This window comes from Atta cephalotes (genome assembly GCF_000143395.1).
Source record: "Atta cephalotes unplaced genomic scaffold scaffold00019, whole genome shotgun sequence".
Lineage (NCBI taxonomy): Eukaryota > Metazoa > Arthropoda > Insecta > Hymenoptera > Formicidae > Atta > Atta cephalotes.
In genome coordinates this window covers 4,705,010-4,706,533 of record NW_012130083.1, presented here as the reverse complement: position 1 = coordinate 4,706,533, position 1,524 = coordinate 4,705,010, and the positions used below count along the sequence as shown (strand labels likewise).

At 29.2% G+C, this 1,524-nt stretch overlaps 1 protein-coding gene across 1 annotated transcript in view; it reads left to right on the top strand.

Annotated features, from left to right (window-relative positions):
• LOC105619105 (peritrophin-1-like) overlaps nucleotides 1-524 on the top strand; it is a 4,625-nt gene extending 4,101 nt beyond the window's left edge. The window contains exon 5 of the mRNA XM_012200637.1: nucleotides 358-524. Coding sequence (XP_012056027.1) covers nucleotides 358-388 — 31 coding nt within the window. The 3' untranslated portion in view covers nucleotides 389-524. The remainder of the gene's footprint in view (nucleotides 1-357) is intronic.
• Nucleotides 525-1,524: the final 1,000 nt, after the last annotated feature.

The window sequence follows — 1,524 nt, the reverse complement described above, 5'->3', positions numbered from 1 at the left end:
TCTGAATATATTTTATTACAGGTATATATGTGTGTGTGTGTGTGTGTGTGTGTGTGTGTGTGTATGTGTGTGTGTGTGTGTGTGTGTGTATAATTCTGGTAGCACTCTTTGAACGTCATATTAAATAAAAGAACTTCAACAATCTCACTCGGTTAATAAATATTTTTAATATTATGTGTTCAATTTAATTAATTTTCAATTGTAAATTTCAAAATTTAAAATCTCTCGCTATTTGTGTAACAAAATTATTAAGATTATTTTATTCTACGTTACGTTTTTATGAAATCTAGTTTTGAATTAAGTTACTATCATGCTTAAAAAATTCGGAGAATTTAATAACTGTCGTTTACCTTGCAGCGAGGACTGGTACAAGGACGAGAAGCCGTAAAGAAGTCGTCCACGCTCATCTGTCCCGCATCGGGACGCCGCACATTCACTTTAATCACGTGTCACCTCCTTCGCCGTAACTTCATGTGTGTGTTTAGCCATTTGAATGTCTTGGAATACATTTTATTTTTACTTTATTAGTCTTCAGTCAATTAATCGAAACCTGATTTCCATTCCCTAGTTTCCTATTAATTAAAATGCTTCGAACTAAAATTGAGATAACATTTTCTTTAAGAAAATCATTAAATTAATTTATTTATGTAATGAAAAGAATTTATAATATTTAATTCGCTTCGCATAATTAAGAGAGAAATTTTGATTATAAATTATAAATATTTTGTCACGGAAATAATTAAAAATTCATTGTTAACAATATTATTTATTTCAACTATTAAACAAAGATATATATAGATCTACTAAAATTATACATAGTTTTTCCTTTTCCTTTCACTTTTCAGATTTCAAATAAAATACAATTTGTGTTGTGACAAATAAAAAGAGAAAAAGAAAGCTATTATTAAAATTGATTGACTGTGTGTGTGTGTGTGTGTGTGTGTGAGACTATTAATAAAATAATTTTAATTTTTCTCAAGAGAAGTTAATGGTGACTCAATTGTCGAAATGGTATTCAAGGAACTTGTAAAAGGCCTTGAATTATTCTCGTTATGAGATCAGTTGACTATCACTTTCTCCTGAACTGCTTTCTTGATTCTCATTCTGCAATTCACTTTCTCTCTCTTTCCCTCATTCTCTTTCTGCATATTATACGAACTTATACTTATTGCATCTTATACGAATAAGCTATGAACGAGAGAGCGCTTACTCGTTCCACTTTCCCAAATGTTTGTTAAGAACAAATAAAAAGCCCTTATGCCAAAAAAGAAGAGAAAAGTAAAAAATCCCGAGCCTTAAGATGCATAATAAAATAAATTTTTAATCTATATAAAGAAAAGAAATATTAAAAAATCATTATAATGTAGCAAAGTCACAGAAAAACAATTTTATTTTCATAACACATTAGATTAAAGAAATACCATTACTCTTTCTTGGCGAAAGATTAATTTATTTCTTTTGCGTGTGGCAGGTAAGTAGAGTTTATATGCACAGTATTCTCTTTCTCTTTCTCTCTCTCTCTCT